Source organism: Mesoplodon mirus (genome assembly GCF_964341445.2).
Source record: "Mesoplodon mirus genome assembly, chromosome: 9".
NCBI lineage: Eukaryota > Metazoa > Chordata > Mammalia > Artiodactyla > Ziphiidae > Mesoplodon > Mesoplodon mirus.
The window spans coordinates 46,400,364-46,422,064 of NC_138985.1; the positions used below are offsets into that span (position 1 = coordinate 46,400,364).

At 37.3% G+C, this 21,701-nt stretch overlaps 1 protein-coding gene across 4 annotated transcripts in view; it reads left to right on the forward strand.

Annotated features, from left to right (window-relative positions):
• The window catches only part of CRPPA (CDP-L-ribitol pyrophosphorylase A), a 299,753-nt gene that overhangs the window by 89,691 nt on the left and 188,361 nt on the right, over positions 1–21,701 (forward strand). For all 4 annotated transcript variants that reach the window (XR_014295064.1, XM_082633141.1, XM_082633140.1 and 1 more), the window contains exons 4-5: positions 10,826–10,930; positions 18,398–18,443. Coding sequence is in view for 3 of the 4 variants with exons in the window: in XM_082633141.1 (XP_082489267.1) it covers positions 10,826–10,930; positions 18,398–18,443 (151 nt within the window). In the remaining variant the exon portion in view is untranslated. The remainder of the gene's footprint in view (positions 1–10,825; positions 10,931–18,397; positions 18,444–21,701) is intronic.

Sequence of the window (21,701 nt, forward strand, 5' to 3'; positions counted from 1 at the left end):
AGAGCCAAATCAATGAAATGGAAAACAAAATCAGAAGATAAAACTATAAGCTGGTTCATAAAATCAATAAACCACATAAGAAAAGACGCAAATTACTAATACCAAAAATGGCATAGGAGACATCTTTACAGAACCAGTAGACATTTAAAGATAATAATGGAATATTATGAACAATTCTAAGCCCTCAAATTCGACAACCTAGATGAAATGAAGCAATTCCTTGAAAGATACAATCTGAACTCTCACAAGAGTACACATCTGCATAGGCCTACAACTATTAAAGAAATAGAATCAATAGTTAATAATTTTTCAAAGTAACACCAAGCCCATATGGGTTCACTTGGAAATTCTAACTATTAAGGAAGAAATGATAATAATACTGGACAATTTCTTATAGAAGATAGAAGCAGAGGGAGGATTTCCAAACTCATTCTGATGCTAGCCAAACCAAAACCAGTCAAAGATGTTATAAGAAAACTACATACCAATATTTCAGGAACATAAGTGTAAAAATTCTTAAACAGGATCAAACAGTGTATGTAAGGAATTATAGACTACACCAAAGTGGGATTTATCCCAGGTATTCAAGGCTGGTTGAACTTTACAAAATAAAGTATTAGAATACATTACATCAACAGGATGAAGGAGAAAAATCAAGTAATTATTTCAATAGATGCCAAAAAAGTATTTGATGAAATCCAGCACCCATTCATGATTAAAAACAAACTGGGAATAGAGGGGAACTTCTTCAACTTGATAAAGATTATCTACAAAAAACCTACAGCTAACAGCATACTTAATGATGAAAAACTGGAAGTTTTCCCACTAGGATCAGGAGAAAGAAAAGTATGTTCTCCTCACCCTTTCTTTTTAACATCATATGGTATTCCTCGTCAATAAAATAAGAAAAGAAACAAGTGTTCTGATTCATGAAGACGTAATAAAACTGTCTTTGCAGATGACATAATTATCTATGTAGAAAATCTGGAGGAATTGACAAAATACCTCCTGGAATTAAGTCATTATAGAAAGTTTTCAGGATTCAGAGTTAATGTAGAACCGTACTTTGTGTTCCACCTGTTTGTTGCTGGTATCCCACTACTGGGCATATACCCAGGGAAAACCATAATTCAAAAAGACGCATGCACCCCAATGTTCATTGCAGCACTATTTACAACAACCAGGTCATGGAAGCAACCTAAGTGCCCATCGGCAGATGAATGGATAAAGAAGTTGTGGTACATATATACAATGGAATATTACTCAGCCATAAAAAGAAACGAAATTGAGCTATTTGTAATGAGGTGGATGGACCTAGAGTCTGTCATACAGAGTGAAGTAAGTCAGAAAGAGAAAGACAAATACTGTATGCTGACACATATATATGGAATTTAAGAAAAAAAAATGTCATGAAGAACATAGGGGTAAGACAGGAATAAAAACACAGACCTACTAGAGAATGGACTTGAGGATATGGGGAGGGGGAAGGGTAAGCTGTGACAAAGTGAAAGAGTGGCATGGACATATATACACTACCAAACGTAAGGTAGATAGCTAGTGGGAAGCAGCCGCATAGCACAGGGAGATCAGCTCGGTGCTTTGTGACCGCCTGGAGGGGTGGGATAGGGAGGGTGGGAGGGAGACGCAAAAGGGAGGGGATATGGGAACATATGTATATGTATAACTGATTAAATTTGTTATAAAGCAAAAAAAAAAAGAAAGAAAAAAAGATTTTTTAAATTTGGGAACTCATGTTCTTTATTACTGCAATTAAAAAAATTATTTGGTTGTTTGCTTCTCCTAGCCTTTTCTGCTCTTCTGATTTTTTAAAAAGTAGTTAATTAATTAATTAATTAATTTTTGGCTGTGTTGGGTCTTTGTTGCTGTGTGCGGGCATTCTCTGGTTGTGGCGAGTGGGGGCTACTCGTCGATGCAGTGTGTGGGCTTCTCATTGCTGTGGCTTCTCTTGTTGCGGAGCATGGGCTCTAGGCACGCGGGCTTCAGTAGTTGTGGCATGTGGGCTCGGTAGTTGTGGCGCACAGGCTCAGTAGTTATGGCACACAGGGTCAGTAGTTATGGCGCACAGGCTTAGTTGCTCCGTGGCATGTGGGGTCTTCCCAGACCAGGGATCGAACCCATGTCCCCTGCATTGGCAGGCTGTTTCTTCTTTTTCTTTCTTTTTTGGCTCGCAGGCTCTAGAGCACAGCCTGAGTAGTTGTGGCGCAACTACTGCACAGCATGTGGGATCTTCCCAGACCAGTGCTTGAACCCGTGTCTCCTGCTTTGGAAGGTGGATTCTTCTGTTTTGTTTTTTAAATTTTTAAATTTAATTTTATTTTTTATACAACAGGTTCTTATTAGTCATCAATTTTATACACATCAGTGTATACATGTCAATCCAGTCGCACAATTCATCACACCACCATGCCCACCCCACTGCGGCTTTCCCCCCTTGGTGTCCATACGTTTGTTCTCTACATCTGTGTCTCAACTTCTGCCCTGCAAACTGGTTCATCTGTACCATTTTTTTAGGTTCCACATACATGTGTTAATATATGATATTTATTTTTCTCTTTCTGACTTACTTCACTCTGTATGACAGTCTCTAGATCCAACCACGTCTCTACAAATGACCAAATTTTGTTCCTTTTCATGGCTGAGTAATATTCCATTGTATATATGTACCACATCTTCTTTATCCATTCATCTGTCGATGGGCATTTAGGTTGCTTCCATGACCTGGCTGTTGTAAATAGTGCTGCAATGAACATTGGGGTGCACGCGTCTTTTTGAATTATGGTTTTCCCTGGGTATGTGCCCAGTAGTGGGATTGCTGGGTCATATGGTAATTCTATGTTGAGTTTTTTAAGGAACCTCCATACTGTTCTCCATAGTGGCTGTGTCAATTTACATTCTCACCAACAGTGCAACATGGTTCCCTTTTCTCCACACCCTCTCCAGCATTTGTTCTTTGTAGATTTTCTGATGATGCCCATTCTAACTGGTGTGAGGTGATACCTCATTGTAGTTTTGATTTGCGTTTCTCTAATAATTAGTGATGTTGAGCAGCTTTTCATGTGCTTTTTGGCCATCTATATGTCTTCTTTGGAGAAATGTCTATTTAGGTCTTCTGCCCATTTTTGGGTTGGGTTGTTTGTTTCTTTAATATTGAACTGCATGAGCTGTTTATATATTTTGGAGATTAATCCTTTGTCCGTTGATTCATTTGCAAATATTTTCTCCCATTCTGAGGGTTGTCTTTTGGTGTTATTTATGGTTTCCTTTGCTTTGCAAAAGCTTTTAAGTTTCATTAGGTCCCATTTGTTTATTTTTGTTTTTATTTCCATTACTCTAGGAGGTGGATCAAAAAAGATCTTGCTATGATTTATGTCAAAGAGTGTTCCTCCTATGTTTTCCTCTAAGAGTTTTATAGTGTCTGGCCTTACATTTACGTCTCTAATCCATTTTGAGTTTATTTTTGTGTATGGTGTTACGGAGTGTTCTAATTTCAAGTTTTACATGTAGCTGTCCAGTTTTCCCAGCACCACTTTTTGAAGAGACTGTCTTTTCTCCATTGTATATCCTTGCCTCCTTTGTCATAGATTAGTTGACTGTAGGTGCGTGGGTTTATCTCTGGGCTTTCTATCTTGTTCCATTGATCTGTGTTTCCATTTTTGTGCCAGTACCATATTGTCTTGATTACTGTAGCTTTGTAGTATAGTCTGAAGTCAGGGAGTCTTATTCCTCCAGCTCCGTTTTTATCCCTCAAGACTGCTTTGGCTATTTGGGGTCTTTTGTGTCTCCATACAAATTTTAAGATTGTTTTGTTCTAGTTCTGTAAAAAATGCCATTGGTAGTTTGATAGGGATTGCATTGAATCTGTAGATTGCTTTGTGTAGTATAGTCATTTTCACAATATTGATTCTTCCAATCCAAGAACATGGTATATCTCTCCAGCTGTTGGTATCATCTTTAACTTCTTTCATCAGTGTCTTATAGTTTTCTGCATACAGGTCTTTTGTCTCCCTAGGTAGGTTTATTCCTAGGTATTTTGTTCCTTTTGTTGCAGTGGTACATGGGAGTGTTTCCTTAATTTCTCTTTCAGATTTTTCATCATTAGTGTATAGGAATGCAAGAGATTTCTGTGCATTAATTTTGTACCCTGCAACTTTACCAAATTCATTGACTACCTCTAGTAGTTTTCTGGTGGCATCTTTAGGATTCTCTGTGTATAGTATCATGTCATCTGCAGTGACAGTTTTACTTCTTTTCCAGTTTGTATTCCTTTTATTTCTTTTTCTTCTCTGATTGCCATGGCTAGGACTTGCAAAACTATGTTTAATAATAGTGGTGAGAGTGGACATCCTTGTCCTGTTCCTGATCTTAGAGGAAATGCTTTCAGTTTTTCACCATTGAGAATGATGTTTGCTGTGGGTTTGTCATATATGGCCTTTATTATGTTGAGGTAGTTTCCCTCTATGCCCACTTTCTGGAGAGTTTTTATCATAAATGGGTGTTGAATTTTGTCAGAAGCTTTTTCTTCATCTATTGAGATGATCATATGGTTCTTATTCTTCAGTTTGTTAATATGGTATATCACATTGATTGATTTGTGTATATTGAAGAATCCTTGCATCCCTGGGATAAATCCCACTTGACCATGGTGTATGATCCTTTTAATGTGTCGTTGACTTCTGTTTGCTAGTATTTTGTTGAGGATTTTTGCGTCTATATTCATCAATGATATTGGTCTGTAATTTTCTTTTTTTGTAGTATCTTTGTCTGGTTTTGGTATCAGGGTGATGGTGGCCTCATAGAATGAGTTTGGGAGTGTTCCTTCCTTTTTGGAAGAGTTTGAGAAGGATGGGTGTTAGCTCTTTTCTAAATGTGTGATAGAATTCACCTGTGAAGCCATCTGGTCCTGGACTTTTTGTTGGAAGATTTTTTTTTTTTTTTTTTTGCGGTATGCGGGCCTCTCACTGTTGTGGCCTCTCCCTTTGCGGAGCACAGGCTCCGGACGCACAGGCTCAGCGGCCATGGCTCACGGGCCTAGCCACTCCGCGGCATGTGGGATCTTCCTGGACCGGGGCACGAACCCGTGTCCCCTGCATTGGCAGGTGTACTCTCAACCACTGCGCCACCAGGGAAGCCCTGTTGGAAGATTTTTAATCGCAGTTTCAATTTCATTACTTGTGATTGGTCTGTTCATATTTTCTGTTTCTTCCTGGTTCAGTCTTGGAAGGTTATATCTTTCTACGAATTTGTCCATTTCTTCCAGGTTGTCCATTTTATTGGTATAGAGTTGCTTGTAGTAGTCTCTTAGGATGCTTTGTATTTCTGCAGTGTCTGTTGTAACTTCTCGTTTTTCATTTCTAATTTTATTGATTTGAGTCCTCTTCCTTTTTTTCTTGATGAGTCTGGCTAATGGTTTATCAATTTTGTTTATCTTCTCAAAGAATCAGCTTTTAGTTTTATTGATCTTTGCTATTTTCTTTGTTTCTATTTCATTTATTTATGCTCTGATCTTTATGATTTCTTTCCTTATGCTAACTTTGGGTTTTCTTTGTTCTTCTTTCTCTAGTTCCTTTAGATGTAAGGTTAGATTGTTTATTTGAGATTTTTCTTGTTTCTTGAGGTAGGCTTGTATAGCTATAAACTTCCCTCTTAGAACTGCTTTTGCTCCATAGGTTTTGGGTCGTCATGTTTTCATTGCCATTTGTTCCTAGGTATTTTTTTATTTTCTCATTGATTTCTTCAGTGATCTCTTGGTTATTTAGTAACATATTGTTCAGCCTCCATGTGTTTGTGTTTTTTTACGTTTTCTTCCATGTAATTCATTTCTAATTTCATAGCGTTGTGGTCAGGAAAGATGCTTGATATGATTTCAATTTTCTTAAATTTACTGAGGCTTCATTTGTGACCCAAGATGTGATCTATCCTGGAGAATGTTCCATGCACACTTGAGAAGAAAGTGTTATCTGCTGCTTTTGGATGGAATGTCCTATAAATATCAATTAAATCTATCTGGTCTATTGTGTCATTTAAAGCTTCTGTTTCCCTATTTATTTTCATTTTGGATGATCTGTCCATTGGTGTAAGTGAGGTGTTAAAGTCCCCCACTATTATTGTGTTACTTTCTATTCCTCTTTTATAGCTGTTAGCAGTTGCCTTATGTATTGAGGTGCTCCTATGTTGGGTGCATATATATTTATAATTGTTAGATCTTCTTCTTGGATTGATCCCTTGATCATTATGTAGTGTCCTTCCTTGTCTCTTGTAACATTCTTTACTATTATTTTTTTTATGGTACACGGGTCTCTCAGTGTTGTGGCCTCTCCCGTTGTGGAGCACAGGCTCTGGACTTGCAGGCTCAGTGGCCATGGCTCACGGGCCTAGCCAGTCCATGGCATGTGGGATCTTCCCGGACCGGGAACCCGGTCCCCTGCATGAACCCGTGTCCCCTGCATCGGCAGGCGGACTCTCAACCACTGCGCCACCAGGGAAGCTCAACATTCTTTATTTTAAAGTCTATTTTATCTGATACGAAAATTGCTACTCCAGCTTTCTTTTGATTTCCATTGGCATGGAATATCTTTTTCCATCCCCTCACTTTCAGTCTGTATGTGTCCCTAGGTCTGAAGTGGGTCTCTTGTAGACAGCATATAGATGCATCTTGTTTTTGTATCCATTCAGCAAGCCTGTGTCTTTTCGTTGGAGCATTTAATCCATTCACGTTTAAGGTAATTATCGATATGTATGTTCCTATGACCATTTTCTTAATTGTTTTGGGTTTGTTTTTGTAGGTCCTTTTCTTTTCTTGTGTTTCCCACTTAGAGAAGTTCCTTTAGCATTTGTTGTAGAGCTGGTTTGGTGTTGCTGAATTCTCGTAGCTTTTGTTTGTCTGTAAAGCTTTTGATTTCTCTGTCGAATCCGAATGAGATTCTTGCTGGGTAGACTAATCTTAGTTGTAGGTTCTTTCCTTTCATCACTTTAAATATGTTATGCCACTCACTTCTGGCTTGTAGAGTTTCTGCTGAGAAATCAGCTGTTAACCTTATGGGAGTTCCCTTGTATGTTATTTTTCATTTTTCCCTTGCTGCTTTCAATAATTTTTCTTTGTCTTTAATTTTTCCCAATTTGATTACTATGTGTCTTGGTGTGTTTCTCCTTTGGTTTATCCTGTATGGGACTTGCTGCGCTTCCTGGACTTGGGTGACTATTCCATTTCCCATGTTAGGGAAGTTTTCGACTATAATCTCTTCATATATTTTCCCTGGTCCTTTCTCTCTGTCTTCACCTTCTGGGACCCCTATAATACGAATGTTGTTGCATTTAATGTAGTCCCAGAGGTCTCTTAGGCTGTCTTCATTTCTTTTCATTCTTTTTTCTTTATTCTGTTCCACAGCAACGAGTTCCACCATTCTGTCTTCCAGGTCGCTTATCCGTTCTTCTGCATCAGTTATTCTGCTATTGATTCCTTCTAGTGTCGTTTTCATTTCAGTTATTGTATTGTTCATCTCTGTTTGTCTGTTCTTTAATTCTAGGTCTTTGTTAAACTTTTCTTGCATCTTCTTGATCTTTGCCTCCATTCTTTTTCCCAGGTCCTGGATCATCTTCACTATCATTATTCTGAATTCTTTTTCTGGAAGGTTGCCTATCTCCACTTCATTTAGTTGTTTTTCTGGGATTTTATCTTGTTCCTTCATCTGGTACATAGCCCTGTGCCTTTTCATCTTGTCTGTCTTTCTGTGAATGTGGTTTTTGTTCCACATGCTGCAGGATTGTAGTTCTTCTTGTTTCTGCTGTCTGCCCTCTGGTGGATGAGGCTATCTAAGATGCTTGTGTTAGTTTCCTTGGCAGGCGGTTTCTTAACCAATGTGCCACCAGGGAAGTCCCTGATTTTTTTTTTTTTTTTTAACATATTGGACTTTGTGGTTGAGTCATCTTTTATCTTTTTCTGTTTTCCACCCTTCTAAATATTATCCTTATTTTATGAGTATAGGCACTATCATTCTGGGGTTATTAAGTCTTTATTAACTGTATAGTTTCTACTTCATACAAAATACTTTATTTTTTGCCTTTTTCACCTTATTCATTTTAGTTTTACCTTGGGTTTCAGTTAAATCTGGGTTTTTTGCACATGTGTGTATGTTGGAGACTGGTTGGATTTGTGGATTTTATAAGTGGGGCTGTTGATTTGTGAGGTTCAGTGTAAGGTGACTGGGGTCAGCAGTGTATGTGGTGACCTCTGACAATAGTGTGCTAAGGGCTTCTGCCTGAGGAGAACATTGTTGACACTAATTTGGGCTCCAAGTTTAGGGAGGCAGTGGGTTCTCCGCACCTATGTATTTGTGTGTTTTTCATTTGATCAGTGATAGCACTATGGCCCCCATGCTGGATAATGTTGATACTTTGTATAGTTACACATTAATTAACTTACTTGATTAAAATCTACCATCTTGCTGGGTGCTTTATTTTTTTTCCTTTTCTTTTTTTCTGCTTGCCTTTGTATTAATTTCTCATTTTATGATTCCCTCTTATCACTATTGACTTCTTACTCTAAAGCATTTGTTTAGTGATTACCTTGAGTTTAAAATCATGGTCACTTTGAAATACTATTACACCTCTTCATGAGCACCCAGTAACAGGTTGCTGAAGAAGACCCTGCAGGTGGGTATAAACTCCTGTTGTGGTTGTGATTCCCAGAGGTTCTACATTCTCCTAGTTTCCTCCACTCGGTACTTAACAGTTTGTTGGAATTTTTAGGTGATTTCTTCTTATCTGCCTGTATGGCACTCTCTCCCCTTTTTGGGGAGGCATGCCTTTTCTTAGATTTAGGGCTACTTGGTAATCCTGTGACCTCAGCTCTGATGTTTTGAGAAAAAGTTCTGCTTTTGTAGTTTGTCTGCTTTTTTCTTTTGTTCTGAAATGAGCATCATGTTTGTCAGCTTTCCATATCCTAGGCAGAAGTAGAAATTGTCATCCATGTTCTTAAGAAATGCATTCAGAATTTGTCATTAAGCATGCTTTTTTTTTGAGCTAACTGTAGAAGCAAGGTTTAATGCAAAAAAGTTACCAAAAACCCTGTAAATAGTTGTAATATTAATCTGTACAGTGAATAAGAGCTTCAGACTATTTCTGCCAAGATGGCTCAGTATCTGTTTCTAGTATATATTTCATAAGTACCTGATCCATCATTTTCCTTGTTTCCTGTTGGTTCTGTCGATTGGAATCCTGAAGACTTCATGCAATTTGTAAGCTGTTGCCATCTTGGCTGGTACATCACATGAGTGGCAGGAGCACAGCATCAAGTAATTCTCATCCCTGAGATACAAAGGAAGTAGCTGTTCCTGTGGGTTCCTCTTAGTATGCACTTTGTGAGCACTTTTAAGGCTGTCCATGAATGTGTTCAATATCTTGAATCTGGAAAGAGTCAGGAAAAGGGTTATGGCTAGTCATCTCTGGGATTTAACCGTGTGTTAGGAGAGAACTCTTTTTTTTTTTACTGTAGGTTGGTCTCACTTGCATACTACTAGATGAGCCTGTGCATACGTTGAAAGTAGAATGCAGAGGTTTACCAAAACTTAATTTATTTGAATGTAACTACTGCTGATAATACTATATTAAAGATGAAAATGTTTAATAAATGTCATGTTATTTAGTATATCAGTTTAGAAAGTTTAAGCTGAGACTGTTCTGATTAATTTGGGACTCTGGGTATACTTGATGGTTATATTTTCTTGTACATTAACTTCATAAATCATTAAAATTTGGCATTTTGTAATCTCCAGTATAATAAAGATTGGCAGAGGGTGCTAAATGTCATATTCGTATTTGTTGCCTTCCTGCAGTCTGTCTTATATGGATATGCTCTTTGTAAAATGCAAATCCAGCAGATGTCTGCAACGTCTGTATCTTTGTTTGGTACTTTTTGCCTGAAGGTATCTCTATACTTGAGTTTTATTCAGTCTTTGGAATGAGATCAGAGACCATTTCCTCTGATGGGCCTTCCCTGATACCCTCATATAGAATTAAGTATTTTATCTCCTGGTCTACTTATAAATATTCCTCTATTGCTCCATATCACATTCTGTTATAAAATATTTGTTATAGATCAACCTCCCCTTCTAGACTGGAGTTCCTTGAGGACACAAAACATGTTTCATTTGACTTTATATTCTGGTCCTTAATACAAACCTTGGTCTTGATAGGTACTTAGTGACTGTTATTCAGCTGAATTATATTGTGTTGGTCATTTTGATGGTTCTGCTTAAAATGCTAAAAAATGTTACTTGTATTTTACTAAAATCTAATGGGCATTTACTTTTTTTCTCATAATGAAAGACTGAAATATTCCATGTTCAGAATCAAAATATATCCTCTAAAAAGTTTATATTGATATTTAAAATACCAATTAATAAGAAAGCAGTATAAATATGAGATATAAGGGGTTTGGAGTTTTATGGATACCTATATTTGTTAAATCAAGTCTGATACGGTAATCCTCAGTCATGCCTTGAGGCATTTCACAAATGTGTTTGGAAATGTAGTTTTTGAGCAAAGGAAATAAAGTATTATATTTATCTGACACCTGAAACTATTCAGGAAGTTAAAAACTCTTATGATTGCAACATTCCTGTTTTCTATTTGTTTCATTTGGCTTTTAGGGCATGGGGAAGATTAACCTACCTGATTAATCAGTAGCTAATTAAAGAGTTTGCAAAATTTCTAGGCTCTTTTCTATGTACAGTTGATTATGAAATTAAAAGATTAGTTTATTTAAAATTATATTTCAACTTGTTAATTCTTTTTTCTTCCTACACAGTGTAGTGACTATGACTTGGATTTTGGAACTGAGTGTTTGCATTTGGCTCTAAAATACTGTCACATCAAAGCCAAACTTATAGAAGGATCTCCTGACCTCTGGAAGGTAAGGGAGTTGGTACTTTGCTCTGTGTTTGTGTGTCATTTCTAAAGATGTATTGTCTACAAGTACAGACAATTTCCAGGTGCTTTAGAAGATAGAGAAGTATAAAAATATTTGGTTTCATATTGAAACAGTATTTCCAGGAATAAAGGTGTGTGTGTATATGCATACATAAAAGGCGTTGAGTCTCACTAGGTTTTCTGAACCATCAAATATGGTATCATTTCTATTGCTCGGTTGCAAGAAAATTCACACTGGGATAATTTATTCAAACAAATTCTATTTTAGCCAATAAGATTGTTTTATTCACAATTTTTATGTGTGTTCTTTACATATAACCTTTTACTCTGTAGTCTTACCTTCAACTGGATTGAAGATGCAACTCTGCTTCACAAAATAACATTTCCTCACAGGCCTTGGGGTGGTAGCTCCAACTTAACTGGGTTGAAACACGTATCTGCCAGTTTTGACCCAGTGGGTTGGTGGCTAGAACCACTCACCTTCTCCTAAGAGGAATTGTGCTCCTTCCTGTGGTAAGGATTGACTGCCTTTATGGCCAACTTCTTTCTTTAGGAAGAATGAAGTGGTTGTTGCACTATCATAGTTCAGCTTCCTGTTGCGGCAGGAGTGCTTTACAGCGTGACTCTCCTGTATTTGATTGGGTAGAAATATGTTGAATTGAACAGTGTATTCTGAAATAGAATTGTAGGGTCATATCATAGTTTTGAATGTATTGCTGCTTTTGAAATGTTGGATGAAATCTTTATAAAGCATCCATCTAAATCTGGTTAGTAAACATTCATCCTAATTCTGAGATTATATGAATCTAAAAGCATATTTCCTCATTGACATAAAAACAAAACAAAAAGCCCTATGTGTTGATTAGGTATTTTGTAAGTCATGTGGTGGGCCTTGCTGCATGCTAAGATTTTCTCATACATACTTAAATTGTTCTAAGATTACAAAATATTGGCATGCCTGAGTTATTGCCTGGTGGAGTAAATTAATGCAATCTTATTGCTCTGTTAAGAGTATCTGAATATCATCAACCCAGAAGGCAAATATTTTATTCATTTTGTTTATCCTTTTCTATATATGGCTCAGATGGTGATACACATATCAGTTGGGAGGATTTTGGTAGTAAGCAGTTAGGTATTTTGTTAAAGATCCTGACCCATGTCACCATAGACCTGCTAGACTTAATTTGCAGGCTATGTTGAAAAAATAAATAAAAAAAACTCAAGACATTTTATTGCTACTAACATGTCAGCATTCTCTGGCCCCATTGCTGATGTTTTAGGCTGTGTGAGTATATACTTCTTGTGGGTATTCTGAGCCTTCTTTAAACTTGTAAAGTACCCTCAGGTCTGCAGGTGAAAGGAAAGCAGCACGCTGCTCTTCTTTGAATTTTACACTCTGTCTTCACAAATGTATTTCAGTTTTTGTTTTTTTTTTTGCGGTGTGTGGGCCTCTCACTGTTGTGGCCTCTCCCGTTGCAGAGCACAGGCTCCGGACATGCAGGCCCAGTGGCCATGGCTCACGGGCCCAGCCGCTCCTCGGCATGTGGGATCTTCCCAGACCGGGGCACGAACCTGTGTCCCCTGCATCAGCAGGTGGACTCTCAACCACTGCGCCACCAGGGAAGCCCTATTTCAGTATTTGTGAGTGAAATCTCAAATTGCACTGCTTCCACCAGCAATACGGTATCACAGTTTTAGTTCTTACATCTTGGTGCGCTGCTTCCCTTTTATGTGTGACAGATGTCAGGGCACTGAACTGTGGTTGGCCTTTCCAAGCGCTTCTATTCATTCTCCTCCTGGGTCATTTCATAATGCTGCTGTGGGTTGAATTGCATCCCGCCACAGAGGATATGTTCAAGTCCTAGCCCCTGGCACTTGTGAATGTGATGTTATTTGAAAAGAGTGTTTGCAGATATAATCAAGTTAAGATGATAAAGAAGAGGCCCTAAATCGGATCTGTAAGAATAGGAGAAAAGATTCACATACAGATAGGTGGAGAATGCCAATGACAATAGAGATAGAAATTGGAGTGATACATCGACAAGCAAAGGAAAGTGAGGGATCGCTGGTAACCCCCAGGAAACTAGGAAGAGTTGGGGAAGGATTCTCCTCTAAAGCCTTTGGAGTGGGCAGTGGACCTGCTGATACCTGGATTTCACACTTCTAGCCTCCAGTACTGTGAGAGGATATGTTCCTCTTTTAAGCCGTCCAGTGTGTGGTACGTTGTTATGTCAGCCCTAGGAAACTAATACACATGCCAAAAGGTGATATCCTGTTAGGCCCAGAGGGATCATTTTCATAGCACTTTCCGAACTGGGACGGAGTGGGGAAGCCCTGCTCTTAGAATGTTTGAATAATGATGTGCCTTACCAGGATCTTGGATTCTAAAAGGGCATGTAATGCAGTGAATTGGGCAAAAAGTCTTTCAAATTGCAGTTTTGAGGTCTTTTTAAGGTGTCAAATTTCTTCTGTGATTGAGGGGAAGTTATTTTGAGTGCAAATGCTGTAGTTGTTTCGGGTTCCATATTTCCCTCTTCTGCCTCCTGTCTCATCCTCTACCTTTAAAAAATATTTTTGATATCTACTGGCTGTTCATTTAGCTCTATTTAGCTTTTTGATGATACTGTATGAGTTGTCTTTAGTATAAGCTTTTAACTTAATTTTCTGGTTTTATTTTGCATGGATAAATAGTATTACCATTGCTGTTTAAACCAAAGCAATGGAATCTACACATTGAAATAAATGTTCTAATTCAATACTAATTCCAACAGTGCTACAACTTTTTACAACTCAGAGTTGAAAGAAGATTTAGTACAATTATGCTAAAACTGGCATTGAACTTGGGTGGCAGGCCAAATACCTGGAGCATGATTCAGAAATCTGACACAGTGAAGAGTGCACAGTGAAGAGAGTGCACATGTCAAGAGAATTTTCACTACCACAAAACAATAAGGCAAAGGAGGATTCTGAAATACAGAGCCAGGGCACCTTCCCCTACCCCTCAGAAAGTGAGGGAGTTCACCCCTGGTGCTGGGAAGAATGACTAGAAATTTCTCATGACCACGTGTAGGACTGCTGCCAGAAATCCCAGGAGGACTATTATTTTATATTTTACATACTTTTTTAAAAAAATAGAAGTAAATGCAAAAAGTCAGCATTCACAGTTGAGGCCAGCCTTTCTGCAGTAGCTCCTCTGGGTTTAGAGGAAACATCCGTTTTTTTCAGATCACCATGCAGGGTAGAGGACATCCTTGTGAATGAGCAAAGCGCCCTTCTCCTCCCTCCTTTCCCCTCCCTAAGAGCGACCAACCACAGAAGAATACAGGACCGACTCCTGAGAATAGGGGTTGGCTCTTAAGCTCTGCCTGAGTGGTTGTGCCTAGCCAGCCCTTACTGAACATACTCTTATTTTAGTGAAATTTCATCTAGTCTGCATAAGAGGAGACTACATTTAGTCTCCATTCCTTTAATTTATAGTTGTACCATATTTTTGTCCCAATATAAAGAGTTGGTCACTTACTATACTACACAGACCTAACTGAACAGCCTTCTTGTTTCTAAGTGTTAAAACTGTCTTCAAGGCATAAAAGATTCATGATAAGTTATTGAAGGAATTTAACTGTATTGCATTGTCTGAAAATGCTTCTTTAGAAGGCCTTGATGTGTCATCACAACATTATTGGAATGACTGACTTTTGAGGATTTCTTTTGATGGGGATTACTTGTTTTAGATTCAAGTGTTCTAGCATCTTTGTTAAAAACAAAAGAAAATAGTCTCACTTTTTGCTTTTTAACCTCAAAAATACAATGTGGTGAAATTGTGTCTTTTTAGAGGTTTTCCTCTAGTTATCCAGTCTAGAGGAAAGAACATTTTCTAGATAGACATAATTGATGAACTAGAAATCAATATAATATCCCCATCCAAATCTAAATTTGTATCTGTCTTCGAAATTTAAGATTTTCTGGATTTATTTGAATTATTGGAGTACATACTCATTTTCTTATGAGGTGAAAGATGGAAGAACATTAAGTGTAGTCTGATTTATGTATGATGGTGGCCAACTGGACTTGGCTCTGAGAAGTCTCTTTAATTTACCATATTGTCAACACAGAGCAAGACAAAGCAGGTACAATAGTGTCCTGTGGAACTCACCTTGAGGTAGCTGAGAGTGCTCTGGCCTAGGAGTTAAAGGCAACTATCTCTGTGGCTCTCAGTTTCAGGTTTCTCTTCCACTGAATATAAATATTTTTAAAGCTAAATACTTAGATGAAATATTGCACAGAAGCACAGTGAAACAAAACAGGCAAAAACTGAGCTAAACTAGTTGAGTAGCAGATGTGGGGCTCTGAGCATCAGCTGCACAGAGCTTCCACACTGGTCTTCCGGTGGCCCCTGAGCTCTAAGAAGCACAGTGTGAAAACCAGTGAATCAGACGATTGAGGCTCTTCTATCACTAGGGCTGATTTTTTTTTTTTTTAAGTAACTGTTTTCCATACTGAGGTATTATGCAAGGTCAAAGAAAACCTGCAGATCATGCTTACAGAAGAAAATCAATCTCAAAACTGATTATTAAACTTTTCTTAAAATTAAAAATAAGGAAAGGACAATCCATATTACTGTAAAAGCTTGATAGAAAAAGAGTCATCAATTCAGAATTAAAACATTTTCAGTACTCTTCCCTTTGAAATATGGCAACTGTTTTATTTAGAAAAACAGAAGGCTGTTTTTCAACACAGTACTTTATAAGTTTGTCAGAAATATTTTGTAGTTTACTTTCCTTAAATCAGTGTTTGTTGAGAAGTATAGTTGAGGTTTTCAATAAGGCTTTATGTAGAAAATATTAAATAAACATCAAAAACTTTAATCTGTGTATAGTACGTATCCACAGCCAACAAGAAAATGTAGGCAAAAAGATGAATTTTAGGGGAATTCCCTGGCCGTCCAGTGGTTAGGACTCTGTGCTTTCACTGCAGAGGGCACAGTTCAAATTTTGATGTCTTTCTTGTTTATACAATTACTTATTTAATATTAGTGTAGAAAGGACCTTTAGGTAATAATTCATGTATTTTATTCATAAGACTGATTCCAAAGCAAAAATGTTGTCTTGCAAATATGCTAGAAAAATCATTTTAGTATTTGAGACCAAGTTTTTTCATTTAAAAAACCCATTGTTAAGATAGATTTATTTGGAAAAAAGAATAAAGTACTTTCACAATTATTCTATTTAAATTTGGAATGCGGTTTTATCTCTAAAAGAAAGCAGGAAGGAATAAAAAATCAGCCATGGTAATTAGGCATCTTCCTGTTAATTTCTGATTTGAGTTTACCTTACATAGCAGACAGTTGTAGGGAAAAAAAGGCTTTTCTCATTTAAATTGCAAATATTGAGTGATGATTTCAGATATCTAGTTAACTTTGGGTTTTCATGGAAACAAATGTGTTCTTTTAATATTTAAATATTTAATATTAATATTTAATACCGTGAGAGGTAGCTGTGTCCCCATTGCCTGGCTGAAGGCCGGGGGTTAGAAGGTGTTCAGAGGCATTTAAAAGAATGAGTGGATGTAACTGACATGACAGGAGGCCTCTACCACAGGTGCGTGTGTGGGTTTGTGTTGTGGGAGCCCCGACTTTCCAGCCTCTTCTGTCGCCCCCGAAGCCCCCATGTGGCTCTGCTCTAGGCCTTGAGGGTCTCTGCTTCCTGTCTGTCTTGAGCTCCGCAGCCTTGTCTTGTCTTTATTTGGTAAAATAAATAAATATTTATTTATTTATGGCTGTCTTCGTTGCTGTGCGTGGGCTTTGTCCAGTTGCCGAGAGCGGGGGCTACTCTTCCTTGCGGTGTTTGGGCTTCTCATTGCAGTGGCTTCTCTTTTTTTCGGAGCAGGGGCTTCAGTAGTTGTGGCTCGCTGACTTAGTTGCTCTGCGCATGTGGGAACTTCCTGGACCAGGGCTCGAAACCATGTCCCCTGCATTGGCAGGCGGGTTCCCATTGGCAGGCAGATTCCCAACCACTGCACTACCAGGGTAGCCCGAAACAAATGCGTTTTATTCAATTCTTATAAAAGAAATTTATCCTCTAAAATGTTGTTTCTACAGGTTGAGTTTTGCTCAGTTTTCATTGCTCTATTCCAGCCCTTAGAACAGGACATACAACATGGTAGTTATTTGATAAATATTTATTGAATGAGTGAATGAGATCAATACATTCTTTAATTTGGTAAAATGCATAGTCTGAAGATTTAAGTGTCTGTTTTCTATTTTTTTCCCCAGATAAGAGAACTGCATTTTGGGTCAGTAACTATAGTACTAGTTTTGGTTCACATTTGCTTGTTTTAGACATAATTTAACAATGTCATATTTGATTTTAATAGATTGGTTGAGTGCTTGAGGAAATTTCCATCTGTCTTACAAGTTATCTGCTACATTAGTTCTGGATTGTAAGGTATAGTTTTGGACCAGGGTTACCTGCCAGGATACAGGCATAGCAGGGAAACCTATTTTGGGTAGAAGTGCCCTGAGCCACTTACCTGAACAAAGTTTTTGTACAAGTTTAGTTAGGATATTATCTGGAGGAAAATAGTCCAAATTATAGACATGGAAGGGTATTAATTAGTGAGTATTTCTCAAAGTGGGTTTTTAGACCTTTTGCATCATAATCATCTGAACACGTGAATGATAAGCTCCTAAGACCTTATGGTACTTATTAATATATTTGATTATTTACTATGTTCTTCAGTTCTGTGATGTAGGAAAAGTGATTCTGCAGTGCCATGCACTTGACATGTTCTTTACCTGAGCTCACTGGATGTAGTCTGGGAACAATCTGCTGTAGGACCACGCAGGGTATATTACAAGGAATAGGTTATTGCAAGGAGGCTGTATGTTCTTAAGCAAAGACCATGATTATTCTTATATACATGGTGGTACCCTCCAGGCTCTTTCTATCAGTTATGTATTAATAAAAATCTTAAAAAGGTGAACCTTATCTGGATGTATACAGATAAACTCAATTCAGAATGAAGACCCTCAATGTGAATTGGTCTTTCAGAATTATCTCATTTCAACTGAAAATGCAGTTTGGTAATTTTTTTAATATATGCTTTTCCTTCTTTCCTTCCAACATAAAACCTACTATTAAACAATAATTCTAATACTTTTATTTAAATGCTACCACATTTTCTTTGATATAATACTTATATTAATAAGACTTTGGTAACCACTGCCACATAACATCTCAATTTACTTAAAGATTTAAAAACAAATCTTCAACCATTTGTAGAAACAATATATATTTTTTCTGAATAAACTGATGTTGTTATAATTTAAAAATTGTCAGTATTATGTGTTTATAGTTTCTCCAAAATCAAGAATTTCCTTGGGGGCATAATTTTATTGCTTTCACATTCCTTCCTACTCTGTTAAGTCTAATGAAGTTTATCTGTCCTCTAGGTGACCTACAAACGAGATCTGTATGCAGCTGAATCGATTATTAAGGGTATGTTTGGCCTTATGACTGTCAGTTCCTATGTTTCAAAAATGTAAGCCAGTTGAGAATTTCTCATGACATTTTAAAGCCCAGAATTCTCAGAAGTATAAATGCTGTAGGCCACGGAGTTCTGTGAGTTGTTTTTTTGAAAAATAATTACATTTATTTTGTTTCCTGCTTTGAAGTATCACTTATTATGATTTATGTAACATTGGTTTTAGCTTTTATAAAGGAAATAATTAATTTGAGAAACGTAGGTGACATTGACACTATTAGCAGTGAAAACTGATATTTTAATTTATAAATATATTATATTTTGTTTTTATTTATTCAGAGGACTGTCTGCCCCCTCCCAACACTGCCATATCAGTACATTAGACAGCATCTTTTGTGTGAGAAAAAAAAATTTTCTGAAATAGAGAAATAGGGCTGAACGATTTTTTTTTTTTTTGCGGTACACAGGCCTCTCACTGTTGTGGCCTTTCCCGTTGCTGAGCACAGGCTCCGGACGCACAGGCCCAGCGGCCATGGCTCACGGGCCCAGCCGCTCCGTGGCATGTGGGATCCTCCCAGACCGGGGCACAAACCCGTATCCCCTGCATCGGCAGGCGGACTCTCAAGCACTGTGCCACCGGGGAAGCCCTGAATGATTTTTAATTCCTTTTAATTCTGACAATGACTGCAATTTTGTTTTGTAATTTTAGATATTATATATGTAATAACCCCTTTCTCATTCTTTTCATCTCTGACTCTAAGATCTCAGCCACAGAGAAGTAGTTTATTTCATAATCAACAAATATTTATTACTGTGCTTGACACCGTGCTAGAAATGTAATGATGTACAAGGGACATTCATTCTGTACTTTTGCAACCTCCACAGTTCAAATCACAGTTTCTTAACCTTGGCACTATTGGCATCTTACGCCAGGTAATTCTTTGTTCTGGGGACTGTTTTGTGCATCCTAAAAGTTGCCTGGCCTCTACTCACTAGATACCAGAAGCACTCTTCCGTCCCTCCCCTCCCCTGCTGTGACCATCAAATGTCTCCTGACATCACTACTGTTGTACGTATACATGGTCCTAGCCAAAATCAGAGGGGTCCACCCCCAATGCCTAAGCAAGTGTGGTGCTTTACAATTTATTTGTCATTTACTCCTTCAAAAATACGTTAAGGACAGAACGATGTACTCAGATAGCGACTGAGAAGTGACCTTGTAAATTCAGATGTTGATTGAAGTTGAAAGAAATAATGGGAATTGTGAGGGCAACAGTTTTATTTTATTTTATATCTTATTTCATTTTATTTTATTTTATGGAAAGCCTATTTAACAATCAATTGGCTTCACATTCAGAAAACTGAAAATCTTTTCTCTGTTCATAACATTCTGTATTTGTAGTTTATCCTCATGTTTTTTGTCCTTCAAGAATATTGTGTTTCAAACCATTAATGTACTTTAATTTGTGTATGTGCATGTAAACAGATCTATAGCTATAAATCAAAATGTTGACATATATTTACATATGAGCCAGGCTATGTATAAACATTACTCTGGAGAAGTTACCTAAACCATGTTGTAGTTGGCTATACTCTCAGCACAAGGAAATTTAAAAAACTCAGTCTGGTTTCTTTATAAACTTATATCTCTATGACCTAGGTAAAATGATGGAAGTGGGCCATTTTGTGAAAGGTTGGTAAGTAGTTCAAGTGAGGATGCTACATATCTCAATACTTTGCCTATGTATTATCAAGAGCAGGCTTCTTATCATGTAAAAGCCTACATTTTTAAGTATAATTGCAGGGGGCTTTAGTTTTGGAAATTGTTTGCAGAGAGAAATTGTTTTGTTTAGGTAACATGTTCTAGTATGCTACTTGTCAAGTATTTTAAAAGTATTCTACTTTTATTCTTAGGGAAAGTAATCGGTCTGGATGTAAACAGCTGATTTAGAGAAGAATCTCCTTATGTTCTTTCAGATTTGCATTTCTAATAACTTCCCAAGAGATTCTGATGTTTCTCATACCCTTTGAGGACCACTGCTGTGGTGCCTTCCTCCTCTGTTTGGGTTTCTAGACCAGTAGTGTTGTGATTACCAGAGAACTTGAACGCAGAATGTCTGGCCCTGACACATTAAGTCAGAATCTGCGTTTTAACAAAAACTCTGGCTCATTAGTTTGTACATTAATTTCCAGAAGCATTCTTCTAGGCTACTCTCCAATCTTTAATAGTTGATTTGTTTTCCTAAATAATATCTTTTATTGTATTTAGAGCTTCAAGTCTTTCCATGCTGTCAGTTTCAAATGTTTGTTGGCTCAACTGGGATTGCTACCTGCCTCCATGACTTGAACTAATACTGTCTCTGAGGCCTCATAGTAGAAACAATTCTGGGCATAGGAAAAGGAAAACTCTTAGATTTTTAAAAATAAAATTCTAAAATAGAGTATGGTATATAGCAGGCTACTTATCTGAGCTATCTATTCACCTGTTTGCGTTTTCCATGTAAATGTTCAAAGTATTTTTCTAGGCACTTGTATGACACAGCATTTACTGGGTACTTACTTTGTGCCAGGCATTGTTTAAAGCATTTTATATAGATTATCTCTTGCTTCTCCAAGAACTCAGTGATGTAGGTAGTGTGGTTGTTTCTGTATTATAGGATATTCAAGGGTCCTAAGCAAATACTAATTTAAGAAGGATAGAAAATTAATTCTTAACTATAAATTTTTCTACCTTAGTCAGTTTACCTCTTTATACAGCTGTTCTCCCTTTTTTCCTTAAGCAGAGATTATTCAGATTCCCTTCTCTGAAATTCTTGGGCTACATATGTTTAGGAATTTTGATTACTATGTATTTTCAGAAGCTACTGCTGTATGTCATACATTATATCACATTACCAGTGGGATTTGGGACCTTACCACATAATGAAACTTACAGTACATGAATATTTATGCTCAATATTTAGAATGACTATAAAGCCCCTAGACAGTTCAAGTTTAGGACTCATTTTGCCATCAAATTTTCTTTTTAACATCTTTATTGGAGTATAATTGCTTTTTTTTTTCATTTTCGCCAAGAACTTTATTGAACAACGTATTTGCCCTTTTGTTCCACTACCTTCTGCCATTTTTCAGGCAACTTCATAATTCCATCTTCCCAAAACTTTTTATTGTTTTGAGCAAAGAACTGTTCCAGGTGCCTTTTACAGTCTTCCAGGGAATTGAAATTTTTTCCATCAAGAGAATTTTGTAAAGACCAAAATAAATGGAAATCA